General features: G+C 46.4%; 2 protein-coding genes across 5 annotated transcripts; one reads left to right on the forward strand and one right to left on the reverse strand.

Moving 5' to 3' along the window:
• Positions 1 to 276: 276 nt before the first annotated feature.
• LOC122382692 lies at positions 277 to 6,302 on the reverse strand. 2 transcript variants are annotated; one of them, XM_043368359.1, is made up of 5 exons: positions 6,222 to 6,302; positions 5,794 to 5,984; positions 4,940 to 5,123; positions 2,855 to 2,966; positions 277 to 2,527 (listed from the first exon to the last, which is right to left on the reverse strand). In XM_043368359.1, the coding sequence occupies exons 2-5, from the start codon at positions 5,972 to 5,974 to the stop codon at positions 2,447 to 2,449; spliced, it is 558 nt and encodes a 185-aa protein (XP_043224294.1). In that variant the 5' UTR covers positions 5,975 to 5,984; positions 6,222 to 6,302; the 3' UTR covers positions 277 to 2,446. The 2 variants fall into 2 exon arrangements, with proteins under 2 accessions (XP_043224294.1, XP_043224292.1); XM_043368357.1 differs by having other exon boundaries at positions 6,176 to 6,301.
• Positions 6,303 to 6,740: 438 nt separating this feature from the next.
• Positions 6,741 to 11,668, forward strand: LOC122382693 (probable RNA-binding protein EIF1AD). 3 transcript variants are annotated; one of them, XM_043368361.1, is made up of 4 exons: positions 8,695 to 8,759; positions 9,203 to 9,444; positions 9,798 to 9,917; positions 10,640 to 11,668. In XM_043368361.1, exon 4 carries the CDS (start codon positions 10,654 to 10,656, stop codon positions 11,158 to 11,160), a length of 507 nt encoding a protein of 168 aa, XP_043224296.1. In that variant the 5' UTR covers positions 8,695 to 8,759; positions 9,203 to 9,444; positions 9,798 to 9,917; positions 10,640 to 10,653; the 3' UTR covers positions 11,161 to 11,668. The 3 variants fall into 3 exon arrangements, with proteins under 3 accessions (XP_043224297.1, XP_043224295.1, XP_043224296.1); XM_043368362.1 differs by lacking the exons at positions 8,695 to 8,759; positions 9,203 to 9,444 and adding an exon at positions 6,741 to 6,903; XM_043368360.1 differs by lacking the exons at positions 8,695 to 8,759; positions 9,203 to 9,444 and adding an exon at positions 6,861 to 6,986.
• The last annotated feature ends 459 nt before the right edge of the window (positions 11,669 to 12,127 follow it).

Here is a 12,127-nt window from a genome sequence, read left to right on the forward strand (position 1 = left end):
CAGCGAGGACGGAGGGAATGGTTGGATTTGGCGTGAACAAGTACCTTGGCGCGTTCCATGGCAGCGTTCGATAGCAAGAGAGCTAAGTGTATGCAGTGAAACTGAATAGCATGGTTTGGAAACTGTCCCATATTCATGAATGTCAGCAATCTTCTTGAACTCGGACGTCCGTAGGCCGTAGCAGCGTGAATGTGCCTACCATACTGTGCGACACTACGCGACGAGACATTGCCTACACATCTCGACTTTCTGAACAAGATTGATGAAAAACCCAACTGGGTGAAAGAGCGATTAGCATGTATTGCATCGGGTTGAACAACTGAAGCCAGTCCATCACCAGAACTGCACTAATTTACAGAAAGGAACTCCTCTCAACAGGCGAAGACCACAGATCTGCCACTTCGAAGAAAAAATACACGCCAAAAATACAAGCGATTGATGTTTCATCACCAACATTCACAGGGAGCAAATAACTAATAAGCAAAAGTTCAAAGAGCGAGAAGTGAGAACTTACTACCTAGTTTTAGGAATCAAATTCTTGGAAATATAGCAGAATTTGTTCCTAGCAGGCGACTTCGTACCGACGCTGACACATTATGCATGAAGACGGTTACACGGTTGATCTTCGCTTTGGTATACCATTGAAGTTTGACGGCGAAAGACCACTTTCATTAATGATCCAAGTTGTACCGTGAGGCATTAAATGCAACCTGGCCTGTTGAGTGTTGATGTGACGCCCCATACTGAGTGAGACCGATTTGAGTGCCGATATGCAGACCCAAAATTTGTCCTGAGTCGCAGTCAACAGTTAAAACACTAGATCACCTTATACACGTGGCATAAATCCCCTTTACCTCCAACTGGCAGGATGTGGACGCATGGACGCATCCACCACACAAGGCCTTTGGTGCAACTCCCGCTCTAAGTTGTATATACAAAGCATCACATCGAACGATGTGACTCTGACTGGCACTGGCACATGAGTGTGAGACAAACCCCTTTGTGCGATTTACACCACTCATGCACGCATTACACCACCCAATATCACTGTTTCGCGGTACAAATTAAGCGTCATCACGGGGCACGAAGCCAGCCAGTACGGTGATCACGATCAATCACAGATCATCTGACGATGATCGCGCTCCGGTGAGTGGAGACGAGCATCGTCACGACCAGGAAACGAGCCTGGTGTCCTAGGGGCCCCGTTCGGTGTCGCCATGCCACCAGTGATTTTTTTTTATATGACATGCATCATAATTTGCGATTGCTGATATGCTTATCTAGAGACTTGTATACGTCCATACGAGATTAGTTAATTCCCGAAATACACTCTTTTGATAATAGGTATACCTAAGCAAAATTATGAATAGAGACTACATCAGCCTTGTGGATTTTGACCAACTCCATGAGCTCAGTCTCAGGCGCCCAATAAACTGGCAGCATGGCAGATCTAGGAGGCACTGAAGACATCGAACGAGGCCCCGTTTTTCATATTTTCTGTCAGGAAGAACTTACCACATGTGCCTATTGATGTCGCGAGAAGCGACTCACAACCAGCGGATATGACGGAACTAAATGCACTTGAGCGCTGCCCAGTGTCGTTATTTTTCAGACTGCTGGCGTTTTCCGGCTTCCCATTGGTGAAACTCACTTGGGCTGACCGATAAAAGGCCGAGAAAGGCCAGACCTTGGGCTAGACAGTAACTTCAATACTGGGGAAAACTGATAAAATGTTGCTAAAAATATAGACACCAAACAGCGCTCGGGTCGTCGGTGATGTGAAACGATACTTTACGATACTTTCAACAGATTCCTTACTAACAGTATCGCACTTGGCGATGTGGCTTAAAAACTAACGAAGAAAGGTCACATATACAGATACTTATCTTAAACACAGCGCTAAGGACAGGGTAGGCAAGTGGGCAGGCGAAGCAAGGCGAAGAAAAAGTAAGCTGATTAATAAACCGTGTTAAATACTTAACCCAATCGTCTGAGATTGTCTCGGGCGCAATGAAAAGTCATTGATTTCGACGGGTATTAATTTTGCCAAATTATAATTGCAGCATTCGAACGCTGACATTACTGGGCCAAAGGTGTACATTAGGCATGAGATTATCGGGTGAAGAGTATCTACCCCACCCTTACCCCGCTCTTTTGCTACTGGCCAACATCGAGATCGCAGCGCACAAGAGGCCGGCAGGTCACAAGACAAGACAGCATCTCGTTTACTGGCCTTATCAAATCATCAGAAATCAGCACCGGACTGGCATCTCTACGTGGTATCGAACACGGCACGTCGGTGACAGCCTGGGACTCATAAAAAACTGGCATCAGCAGAACAGATAGCCAGATGATCAACTGGTATCAAGTGTCAGATCAATATCTTTGTTCGTAGTATCGTGCTCAGTGACCGGGTGAGTGGAGCCGAGTCGGAAGAGTCCGCAACTTATCTCTTGAGCACGATGGCTATCGGAATCATGACCAGCAGGCCGATGACAGTCAAAAGTGTCCAGTCTTCAGCGTGGATCTGGAACGCACAGGACGCACTTTAGTGCGAAATACGATAAAATTTCCTGAAGGAAAAGTTAAATAACTACACAGAGGTTCAAAGTTCAAACACACAAATTGCTCAAATTGTATGTTATAGTATCAGTTAGCCTTAATCTAGTCTTCCGTTCCCCATTCGTCGCGTCGGTCTTCTCACTATTCCACCTTTTCCTATCACCATTCACCACCCATGACATTCCCGATTGCCCATCCCAACCTGTTGCAGCAACGGGTGTCTGGCGTCCCACTGCCCGTCCCCCACATTCCCCCTGCCTGTCCCCACATTCCCCACTGCCCGTGTCCCCACCTGCTGCAGTTCTCGGTGTCCAGCGTCCCTCAGGCCCGGGTGGCGGTCATCCAGCCGACCCATGATGCCCTGCACGTGGTTACGGCAGTTCTGCCACAGCAGAGAGTACCACCTAGGCGGCAGAGGCGGCGTGAGATAAATGACAGCACGAGAGTGTCCCAACTCCCAATGTCCAGTAACTGTGCCAGATCGAGGAATAAATAAATCCATTAGCGTCGCCACGGGGGGGCAAGCGGGGCAGCTTGCCCCCCCAACCTCGGACCGGGCACCCCCTGAGATCGATACAGATCCGATGAGATTTTGGAGTCGGGAAAAAATGGAGGTACCTTTCTGAGAATGCCTGTGAGGTAAGACTCTGTTGGAGCGTGCAGTTCAAACCAAAGTCAGAGTCGCAGTCGCCAAAATCTTCAAGACTCCGACTCCAGGCTCGGAAATGTCAATGCCATGACTCATGCCATGTTCCTAGTTGGTTCTTTATTACATTTTGTAGCTGATTTTCATAAATTTTGGAGTGCTGACACATAATTTTCGTTCAAAGCGTGACACGAAATCTTCGGGGCCTTTCTCAACTCTCGTCAAATGTCTGCGACAGGCACAAGTCCCGTTCAAGTGTCGCAGGGCTCATGAGCTTGCTTTTCACACAGGCTCCTAAGGAGGTCCACTGAGCTCTAAGAAGCTTTCGGAGGGCCCAAACCGGCCTCTGAGAGTCCCACTGGTGTCCATGTTCTCTAGAGGGCCCATACAGGGATCTTTGAGGACATTATACATACGTAGACATCTGAAGGGCCACACGAATCTTTGAGGATGCCTTCGAAAATTTCTGAAAACCTCAACTGGCCTATGCTAGTTCAGCCGAACTTTTGAGGCGACAGACTTTACTAACCCCAACCCGGCATCTGAGGGGTCACAATTCACGTGTCCCTCTGAGGGCCGCAACACATGTTTCTTATGTCCCTACCAACGTAGGGTTCTTAAGGATTCGACGCAGACCCCGACGGTTCACACTGTTATTCGAGGGCTCCAGGCTCACCCTGGGCCTAGTCTCTTAGCGCCCGCCGCCCACACTGGCTTCTGAAAGCTCGTGTGCCCTAAAGGGCTTTCCGGGCCCACCTTAGGCTCGGAAAGTCCTAAAGCACCACATACATGTAAATATTTGAAGTGACCCACGCCGATCTCCGGGATCCTAAGCAGGCTACTGAGAGTCCACACTGACCCTGAGTGGCCTGAAATGGCCTGGAAGTCGCAATCCTATCTCTAAGGGATCCCTTGCCGCTATGCCGTGCGTAACGTTTGGTTCCGTTGAATATTTTTGGTCGCGTTTGCAGCACTTCCCTTCACTCGAAAAACCAGAAACTTTTTGTTCACACTCGAGTGAACAAAACACTTCTTCTCACTGCAGCAAGGATGAATGATGTACTTCCGATTCATACTTCCGACATTCTCTCAGTCTCTGCCGAATGCCCAATTCTTAGCTACAATCGGCGGCTGGGATAAGCCATATGCATTTCACGGAAAACCTCGGCATGCATGCGTGAATGGAGGTTTTAGCGAGGTGATCCGATTCAAATGGAGCGTTTTTCACCTTCTTCTGGGTAATGATCATGAGCGACGAGAGTCTGCACAGGGTTCCTCTGCAGTGCGTGGGCAATCGCAGATTCGCAGCTACTGTAATTCTCACGGTGACTATAAATAATTCTAACGTATTCTAACGGTCGTTTTTGTCCAGAAATTTCAAAAGTTTGTTTTTTTTGTAAAAAAATACATGCTATAGCTAGAAGGAAAACTTTGTCACCATCGGATTCCTCGCACCATTGCGCGTCGAATGATACGTAAAACGAGTGAGTAACGGCTGGGGAAAGGCAAGATTTAACACAAAACTTGATTTTGCCCCCCCCCCCCCCCCAATCGAAAATGTCTGGCGACGCCTATGAATAAATTACCCCATGCAATACGCAAAAACTGATGAAAAATTCAAATATTCCAAACTAACACACCCAAATACTCAATCAACCAAATGATCATTTTGCGATCCATAAGTGTATCAATTGAACACTGACCAACTCAACGTACATCACAGATGCTCACCGTTTGGGCTCCAGCATGGTTTTCAGGTCGGAGCGGGCCGCAACCCTCTCCTCATCAGAGTTCAGCACGTGCACCACCGGACGGCCCACATACTTGACGTTGCCCAGGGACTCTGCTGACTCGACGGTGGTACGGCCCGGCGCCACCACCAGACTCTGCAGCCAGTGAGACCATGAGTCGTCCTCTGTGAAGGCGCCGGGGATAATGAAACGATTTTAGGGCAGGTGATGATTGATATGACTTGAGGCTAGACTGCAAACAGGTAACAGGTAATATCAACAATGTCTCGTAGGTAGGAGGCAACTCATCTCAATCATACAGCACTCTGTCCACTGTTTGGTGCAGAGCCAGAGTTAGCTGGTCAGTGGTGTGGTGCGGATTTTGTGCGGAGCAGTTCTGGCCCTCAGTGCCACTGTGCTGAACCACTGTGTTGCTAGAGCATTGTCTAAAAACTGATGCACGATAGGCACAATGAGATCAGCCAGGAAAGAACTGGCCTTTACGGCAGCTTTGTTTAATCACATGGTGCACATATATACATCTTTGTGGCTAAAGTTACGGGTCTTGGTCTTCTTCAGTGCAGGCTGGTGCAGATTTCCAGCCTGTTGGTCCAGGCTGATATAATTTCCCAGCCTTGTTAGTGGTTGGTATGGGATACAGATGACTCTAGCTAGTGTGTCTTGCTGACCTCTTTCACCTTTGCCATGCTTACATCTGGATATAAGGTTTGGATGTTTGGTAAGGTCACATCATTTCCTCATTGTAATTCATGGATGGTCATGTACATTGTAGCTCAGCCTTACAAACATTTTCAATAATAATCTATATGAATTAATGTCAACAATTAAACTTACCTGTCCTGACATTAATGGTGTATTTGGGGACATTATCAAAAAACAACAGGAAACCAGTATGTCTGAATGGCATCCGCAGCTCTTTGAAGGCGATGAACTTGAAGCAGCTGCAGTTTTCCAACTCCTCGTACAGTACACTCTCATCAATGACCTGCACTGGTGTCTTGCCAGACAATGACATTATTGCAGACCTGAAAACATAAATTTATGTTTGACGCAGGATGGATGGATAGTGAAGCACGAATGGATACCTACAGATCAAGAATCAAGATATGATAGTATCAGCATTACCTACTTAAAATCAAAAGTTACAGATGGATGACAATGACATGAAAATCAAAATATGAAATTGAAATGCAGAGTCAGAGTGGCAAGTGCAGACCAGCCAGAATATCAATAACCGCAGGGTGATGTTTCATTAGACAAACACTATTCGTTAGTATTGTGGCATAAAGATTGAACGCTTAGTCATGAAAAAAAAAGAATCTTGGCGGGGACTCCCCGATGAATCATATTTTGTCTTATAAGCGCCATTAATGTATTGATTCATAGCAGATTTTTGCTATTAAAGCACTGCAATAGTGGTGTTGTACAGCTCTTGCAATCAGCTCAAGCTATTCAGTTTTCTACCAAAACACAGCACCCTGCCGTAATTTTTCTTTTCTTTAATTGATGACGGTTTGATTATGACATGATATTGCAATTTATTTCTCTTCAACGACCAATAAAATATTAGCATGCTTGTCGTCTGCCATGTAAAATGCATTAAAAAAATGTTAAAATGATAGTAACCCTTGACGGCTTTGAATTTATTATGCAGAAATGAGTAAAACAGTCCTTCCAAGTCGACATCTAAATGAGAATAATATTTGGAAAAGTAAAAAAATTTATACAGTAAAAGACGGCAGTTCATTTTACTGCTCCTCCATCATTGCAAATAAATAATCAGTCTGCTGTTCGGCGAGCTGCTGTGAGCAGCTATAAACGTGGTTGCCAGGCAACATGCGTAGGGTATTAACTATGCGTTCCGTGCAGGCGACAGCTAGCCGCTTCTGTCGAACATAACAGCATGATAAAGCATTTTGTGGAACAGCACGTGGCGTAACTTCGGTAACTTCTTGGGTAACTTTGGGTAACTTCACATTTGCTTCACATTTGCGCACTCACTTGAACGTGCTTCACGGAGTTTAGAGGTAATATTGTATATAAATATTAGAGATTATCTTGGAGGTTATTCAACCGCATAACAGTCGGGGGAGGTTTGGTCAATCGTTGTCATTTTTAGCACGTGCTATTTTTGTCACACGTGCTAAAAATGACAACGATTCTGCTATTTTTGACAACGATGAGGCCGATTTCACTCCTCAGCGAGGAAATGAAGATTTTGGAAAGATAAACACTGATTTTGGAAAAGAAGTGCTGCCACCTAGTGCAAGACGAAGAATCCAGCTCAAGGCTATATAAACCAGGTAGAACGCTCCCGAAGAAAAAGTGGTGACAAGCAATATTTAGTTGCCGCGACCCTCACTTGTTCAAGACTATATCCGCAAGCAGCATTTACAAGCTAGCGGAAATCGACCAATCAGCGTTCGGCAATACTCAACGCTGATTGGCCCGATGCTCGTGACGAAATTGCGGGGGACTGCAGCTATTCCCCTATGGCGTTTCATTGACTTATGACTTTTGAAGGGGATTTGTATCAGTTTTTGTTGGGTTTGAGGCCATTTTTTGAGCTTGGATATTCTTTCCGTGACCTTTGACTATATAATAACGACATTTAATCATGACATTTCTATATACTACCGGTGTCACATCGGCCAAAAAGACCGTAAGTACATGGGATAGACGGACCACTGCTGATGGGGCCACACATGCCGGCGTGTGGTCATCGGAGGCCCATGAGGGCTCGACATGGGCCCTTTATGGGTCGGTATAGGCCCATTGGGTCCAGTGCAGGCCTACCAGGGACCGGTGGCATATAATGTAAGGCTGTCTAGGGACGTTGAGGGCTCATGGGGGCCATATAGGACCATTAGGGACCACATAAGCCAATCAGGGGTCCATTTAGGCCAATAAAGGCGCTTCAGGGACTTGAAGAGGCCATTCAAGAGCCGTGGTGGGCCCATGAGGGGACGGCATTGGTCCATCAGGTGCAGTCAGGGGATGTTGTACGGGTTTCTCAGTGGCCCATTTGGGCATATCAGTGACCAATTTAGACCCAGCAGGGGGCTTTGTAGACCTATCAGGGGCTGGTGATGGTTTATCGGGGGCCAGCGTTAGTCCATCGGGGCACGGCATATGCCCATCAGAGGTGATTGCGGGCCCACGCTGAACAATGATGGCCCTTCAACAGCCCCTAATGGATCTAGATTGACCCATGTTCCATGATACGTGTCATGCATGCCCCTATGGCAGGCCTACTCAGACCCCTGATGGATGTTTCCGGCCTCTGATGACCCTATACTGAATCCTAGTGGGGCTCTAAGAGTCTCCAATAACCCTTCGTCAGCCCATTATTACCATACGCTGGCACTAGAGGCCCCACATCAGCCGCAGGGCAGTCCGTGCCAAGACAGCATGTCTTTTCGGCCGATATTACATCGGTAATATTAATCAAAATCATGATTTTATGGTGCCATTATATAGCTAACAGTCATAAGAAATATATTTCAACTCGAAAACAGCTCGAAACAGCATATAATCTTAAAGAAACCCCTCCGAAATCCAAAAGCCTATTCGGGTCCATAGAGAATAACTGCGGTCCCCCGCAATTTCGTCACGAGCGTCCGGCCAATCAGCGTCGAGCACTGCCGAGCGCTGATTGGTGGATTTTCCGCTAGCGCGTGAGTGCTGCTCGCGGAACAAGAGTTCGTCGACAATCCTCCACAAACGTCTGTCACCACTTTTCGTAATGCTAAACAGCCGGAGCGTACCCCCCTGATCCAGCTTTAATATGCCTGTTATTTGTATGGTAGTTTGTTTTGTGGCCTGAAGTTGGAACTTAAAATTGAAGCATCCGAAAATGATCGATATTGATCGAAAACATGATGTTGATGAAAAAAATAATATTTTAAGTTGAGAGAGGAGGCCATTTTATCCAGATGCAGTAGTTTACTTCTTGAAATTATTTTTGCTAATGACGGCTGCTAATTATCCCTCATTACATGGCAGTCGTCGTAAGCAAAAATAATTTCAAGAAGTAAACCACCGCATCTGGATAAAATGGCCTCCTCTCTCAACTTAACATATTATTTTTTTCATCAACATCATGATTTCGATCAATATCGATCATTTTCGGATGCTTCAATTTAAAGTTCCAACTTCGGGCCACAAAAAAGGGTATACTTCAACGTTGGACTACCATACAAACAACGGCCATATTAAAGCTGGTTTCTTCTTCTTGCACCAGGTGGCAGCACTTCTTTTCCAAAATCAGTGCTTGTATTTCCAAAATCGTGATTTCCTCGCTGAGGAGTGAAATCGGCTTCATCGTTGCTAAAAATAGCTGATAGCGTTGTCATTTTTAGCACATGGTTGCCAAAAATGGCATGTGCTAAAAATGACAACCATTGACCAAACCTCCCCCAACTGATAAATAAACACTCGGGCTTGGATTTCACAACCCTAATTTTTGCAAGGCCGTTCATACCGGTAAGAAGTAAGAACGTTTGGGAGTGGGTAGACAGGAGATGTCTGTGAATGTATGCGATGGTTTTTTCTCTAGGGTTTTAATATTTTTTCTCTAATGCTAGGGCCCTAGCATTTGGCATTTGTGATGTGGTTAGCTTCAAAATGCTATTGAATGCTTAACATCGATATACAGGCACTATGATGCTAAAGGTTATCTCAATCTAAACTCTAAAGTAAGTAAAAGGTATGCTAAAGGTTATGGTGTCGGGTATTCCAATTTTCTGTTGACACTTGACAGCACTAGTAGATACCATTTGTTTTTATAGACTTCTCTATGCAAGCTTCAAGTCATTGACTCTTTGATTTGGTTGCAGGTGGTGATGCCATTGGGTCAAGACAGTTGAACAACCTGGAGCTTGGTGAAGAAATATTGATAGATACTGCTTTTCGGGAAGGCTAACGCAGCTACATTTCTATCAGTTCAGGCCAGTACTGTAAGTGCAAAAGTTTCATAGGCATTTTTTATGTAACTGAGCTGACTATTGCCTAATCTCTGCATAAAGTACTTGTCCCTTAATATTGTCTGTGTCCATGTCTTAGCTGTGACATACCTAATTGACTTAACTCAATTGAAAACATCAGAGCATAGATAAATCAAACTCAAGTTGCAAATTAACACTCAACACTTGGCATCTTTGGCATCAATTGCAAAACGAAATGGAACGGAATTGCATCAGCTGGTCATGGAACCAATTGGTTCAAGCGATATTGCCATCTTGACTTTGGCCTCAAGGTGATACAATGAATTTGGCATTTTACTTTTTAATCATCGAATATTTTTTATCCTTGTATTACGTTAGCTACAAATCTGTGTCAGTTCAACTTGTGTCCTGAATGCTAAGAAACATCTACCTATATGGTAGGACTTCAAAAGTGATCCTCAGGCCACTGCTTAGTTCTTATGCTACTTTCATGCTCCTGAGTCCTTACTAACTTAGTACTTTGTGATGGCTTTGGCTTTTGCACCTAAAAAAGGACTGTTTTATGGCTCACTCACAGTCTGCATTGCTATTTACTGGCAGAAGGGAATGTTACAAACCATGTCAGTGGTACCAACCAGTTATATGTAATATTCAACGGCAATAATGTGTCACCCTGTCCCCAAATCGTGATATGCTATTGATATGACCTTATCTAACGTCATATATGTTTTCAGTTGTGTCCAGCACCATGTCATCCAAGACCAAGCGCAAGTACGTGTACCAGGAGCACATGTCGGAGGTGGCGCCGCCTAGCGGTGACCAGACCATCGCCCGCCTGCTGGAGACCCGCGGCAACAACCTGCACCAGGTGGAGGACGCCAACGGGGAGGTGTACCTGGTCAGTATGCCCAACAAGTTCCGGCGCAACATCTGGGTGCGTCGCGGCACCTTTCTGATCCTCGAGCCGATCGCCGAGGGCGACAAGGTGCGGGCAGAGGTGGTGAGAGTGCTGTCGCGGGAGCACGTGACCGAACTGCGCAGCGCAGGCGCCTGGCCAGAGAGGTTCGATGAGGTAGGCTCGACGGCGGCAGACGAGGCAGCTGATGAGTTACAAAACCTGGACCTGGAGGAGGGGAACCCGAACCGGCCTCCGGTGGAGGTGGAGACAGACTCGGAGTCAGAGTCGGAGGAGTCGGAGGAGGACTCTGAGTCGGACGGTGACGCCGATCGCAGTGGCAGTGAGAGCGGGGTGTGAATATAGTGTATCGTGTGTCCGTTCGTGGGACCGACGGATGTTACAATACGACAGGCCGGGGCAACGCCAGCCTAACACACGGCCTCGTGGCAACGGTGCCGGCCCGGCGCGGCTGCAATCGACTTCACCTCAGCTCGCCCGGGTCGCCCGGAGGCGGTGGCACGCGGGCGCGGCACTCGGTCAATTACATGCCCGACTCGCAGTGTAACGTGTACAAATGTCCAGCGGACCGTATCGATCAGCGAGGCTGGCGCCCGGCGGCGGCAGTTATGCAGAATGAACAGGGAACTTGCGATGGCCAATGTGCATTGGATGTGCACACTGCACAGTGCACGCCTACTGTCCATTGAGTTTCGGTGGAGTCAGCTCTGTGACTGTTGGTGAATAGTCGTGGAATCGATGTCGGGTTCTGAGCGGCCTGTCACGAAAGACGGGACATTGTTTATTGGATTGTGCCGTTTTCGCAATATCTATATTCGAAAGTGAACGAATATATAATGCAGACTTGTGTTTCTTGTACGTTTTCTTTTACCATAGATGATGCATCGGTACATCGGCTTTACTCTATACGGAATCAACGTCTGTATTATGCAATAGGTACATTGTTCACGCGATCGAGATGTGCAATATCGTTGCGTACGACGTGACTGCTAGGGACAAAAGCTTCAAATATTTTGGTGTTCGTGGTGTGGGGCCGGGCCCAGGTATGCACTACAGCATTCCACCGTTGCAAAGCATATTAAAAAATTATTTCATTTTACGCTTAAGTTCCCTCGCTTCTTCAAATGAAGAATACAGCGATTATGGAATATTAACGGTAACATTATCCCATGGCATAGCTGACCTTTATGGAAACAGATTGCATCCGTAGCGTTGTCGGTCTTATTTGCGCAATGGAGCAATATTTTACGTCAGTTGGCGCTTGTTATTAACTTAGAAGGCGCATCCATTTCGTTCACGCGTTAAA

Source organism: Amphibalanus amphitrite, unplaced genomic scaffold (assembly GCF_019059575.1).
Source record: "Amphibalanus amphitrite isolate SeventyFive unplaced genomic scaffold, NRLGWU_Aamphi_draft 000145F_arrow, whole genome shotgun sequence".
Taxonomy (NCBI): Eukaryota; Metazoa; Arthropoda; class Thecostraca; order Balanomorpha; family Balanidae; genus Amphibalanus; species Amphibalanus amphitrite.

Coding starts and splice junctions, on each gene's coding strand:
- LOC122382692 (XM_043368359.1), bottom strand. CDS start 5,974: ATGTCATTGTCTGGCAAGACACCAGTGCAGGTCATTGATGAGAGTGTA. Junction 5,124..5,793: donor CACCATTAATGTCAGGACAG/GTAAGTTTAATT, acceptor GCGCCTTCACAG/AGGACGACTCATGGTCTCAC. Junction 2,967..4,939: donor ACCATGCTGGAGCCCAAACG/GTGAGCATCTGT, acceptor TCTGCCGCCTAG/GTGGTACTCTCTGCTGTGGC.
- LOC122382693 (XM_043368362.1), top strand. CDS start 10,654: ATGTCATCCAAGACCAAGCGCAAGTACGTGTACCAGGAGCACATGTCG.